This window comes from Tetrahymena thermophila, assembly GCF_000189635.1.
Source record: "Tetrahymena thermophila SB210 genomic scaffold scf_8254805, whole genome shotgun sequence".
Lineage (NCBI taxonomy): Eukaryota > Ciliophora > Oligohymenophorea > Hymenostomatida > Tetrahymenidae > Tetrahymena > Tetrahymena thermophila.
Window position 1 is genome coordinate 1 of NW_002476561.1, and position 2495 is coordinate 2495.

The following is a 2495-nucleotide window of genomic DNA, read 5'->3' on the forward strand; positions in this document are numbered from 1 at the left end:
AGAAGCATTTTAATTATTTATTAAAAATCTTTTTTTGCAAAGGAAAAATAAATTAGGTGACAGAGGGATATCGAATATTGCAGAAGGTATTAGTAGTTGTACTAAACTCACGACTTTAACTTTAAATGCAGTGTAAATTTTGTTGATTAATGTTTATATATTAAAAAATTATTTTTCAATATAATTTAACACTTAATTGTAAATAAAAACTAAAAAAGTGAAAATTTACTTGGAAAAGAAGGTGCATTTTCTATAAGTACGGCGTTAAGTAGTTGTAAAATGTTGATTAATCTAGATATTAACCTCTCGTAATTAGTTTTAGTCTTTTTTTAGGGGAAATTTAAATTAATTTTAAGTAGTTTAATAAGTTTTTAATTAATTTATCCTTAAACATTTGTTAAGTTGTCAATAATTTTTATTTATATATCATTTTATGTTTTATTAGTAACAATTTAATTGGAGAAGAAGGAATATCAGCTATTTGTATATTATTAGGCAGCTGTTAATTACTTGAGAATTTAAAATTAACACTATGGTAATTTTTATTTTTCATTTTTTTAAAATTTAAAAAAATTTTAATATTTTTATTTTTTTTTTGATAATTATTCATAATGATTTTTTATATATAATTTTGTAAAAATTGGCTGCTGTCACTGTATATATATTAAGTTTTAATAAAATCTTTTAAATTTTAATTAAACATGAATTGCAAATATAAAAGCGGAAATTATATTGGGGATGATGGAGCTTCTACTATTGGTAAAGCACTTGGTAACTTCAAGTTCCTAACTAATCTCAAATTTGACATTTCGTATAAATATATTTTATTTATTTATTTATTGATAACTAAAAAAAGCTTGAATTATTTTTTATATTTTGATTTAAATTTCAAAACAAATTTAAATAGTAAATAAATTGATTTATTTTATTTGAAAAGGGGCAATGAAATCGGTGATAAAGGAGCATAAAATATTGGATTAGGTTTGAGTAACTGCACTCAACTTACAAATTTAGAATTTTGCATACGGTAAATTTATTTAATTTATAACTTTTAAAAAATTATGTCAAACCATTTTATTAAACTAAATTAAAAAAAACTTTGAATTTATAAAATGTCTTAAATTTTAATTAAACGTTATTTGCAAATATAAAAGCTACAATTAAATTGGGGATGATGGAGCTTCTACTATTGGTGCAGCACTTGGTAACTTCAAGTTCCTAACTAATCTCAAATTTAACATTTCGTAAAATTATATTTTATTTATTTATTTATTTATTTATTTATTTATTTATTTATTTATTGATAACTAAAAAAAGCTTGAATTATTTTTTATATTTTGATTTAAATTTCAAAACAAATTTAAATAGTAAATAAATTGATTTATTTTATTTGAAAAGGTTCAATAAAATCGGTGATAAAGGAGCATAAAATATTGGATTAGGTTTGAGTAACTGCACTCAACTTACAAATTTAGAATTTTACATAAGGTAAATTTATTTAATTTATAACTTTTAAAAAATTATGTCAAATCATTTTATTAAACTAAATTAAAAAAAACTTTGAATTTATAAAATGTCTTAAATTTTAATTAAACATGATTTGCAAATATAAAAGCAACAATTAAATTGGGGATGATGGAGCTTCTACTATTGGTGCAGCACTTGGTAACTTCAAGTTCCTAATTAATCTCACATTTTACATTTAGTAAAATTATATTTTATTTATTTATTGATAACTAAAAAAAGCTTGAATTATTTTATATATTTTGATTTAAATTTAAAAACAAATTTAAATAGTAAATAAATTGATTTATTTTATTTGAAAAGGGGCAATTAAATCGGTGATAAAGGAGCATAAAATATTGGATTAGGTTTGAGTAATTGCACTCAACTAACAAATTTAATTTTTAGCTCAGAGTAAATTTGATTTATTTCTTTTGAAAAAAATGATGTTAAAGCTTTTAAGATGTTATTTAAAATATCTTTATTTTATAAGTAATAATGAGAAGTTTCTAAAATCAAGAGAAATTATCAACTGTAAAAATATAAAGTTATTGCATATAAAGTAATTACTTTTTATTTTTTAAAATAAGATAATTTTAAGTAAAATTTTATATTTATTTAAAAAATAAATTTATATTTAATAAAAGAACATTGCCGGAATAAAGAAAAAGAGAAATCAAAAGATTATCTTAAAAAATAAAAAGATTAGTAAAATTAAATATTGACATACATAAAAAAAATTGAATATTAAAATTGTACAATCAATATATTTTTTGTTATTTATTTAGGAAAATGTTATTGGTTAAATATCACAAATTAATTACCATTAAAACAAATGATTAAAATCTTTTATATATTATGGTTTGTTTTTTATATGTTGGAAACTACATAAAATAAAACTGATTTCTTTGTGTATTATTAAAAAGATAATAAGCATAGACCAGAAGCTATGTAGAAAGTTGTACTTCTATCAACATTTGAGCAATTTGGGT

At 19.6% G+C, this 2495-nt stretch overlaps 2 protein-coding genes across 2 annotated transcripts; both read left to right on the forward strand. All coding sequences in view use genetic code 6, as the record gives it.

Moving 5' to 3' along the window:
* Positions 1-55: 55 nt before the first annotated feature.
* Positions 56-599, forward strand: TTHERM_001577289 (transmembrane protein, putative; the record flags this gene model as incomplete). Its single annotated transcript, XM_012795604.1, has 3 exons — positions 56-132; positions 219-308; positions 446-599. Coding segments are annotated over 3 exons (321 nt in total), but the record flags the coding sequence as incomplete, so codon positions are not given.
* A 102-nt stretch (positions 600-701) lies between these two features.
* Positions 702-1927, forward strand: TTHERM_01577290 (translation initiation factor eIF-5A family protein; the record flags this gene model as incomplete). Its single annotated transcript, XM_001007972.4, has 6 exons — positions 702-811; positions 938-1027; positions 1155-1244; positions 1399-1488; positions 1616-1705; positions 1828-1927. 6 exons carry the CDS (start codon positions 702-704, stop codon positions 1925-1927), a joined length of 570 nt encoding a protein of 189 aa, XP_001007972.4.
* Positions 1928-2495: the final 568 nt, after the last annotated feature.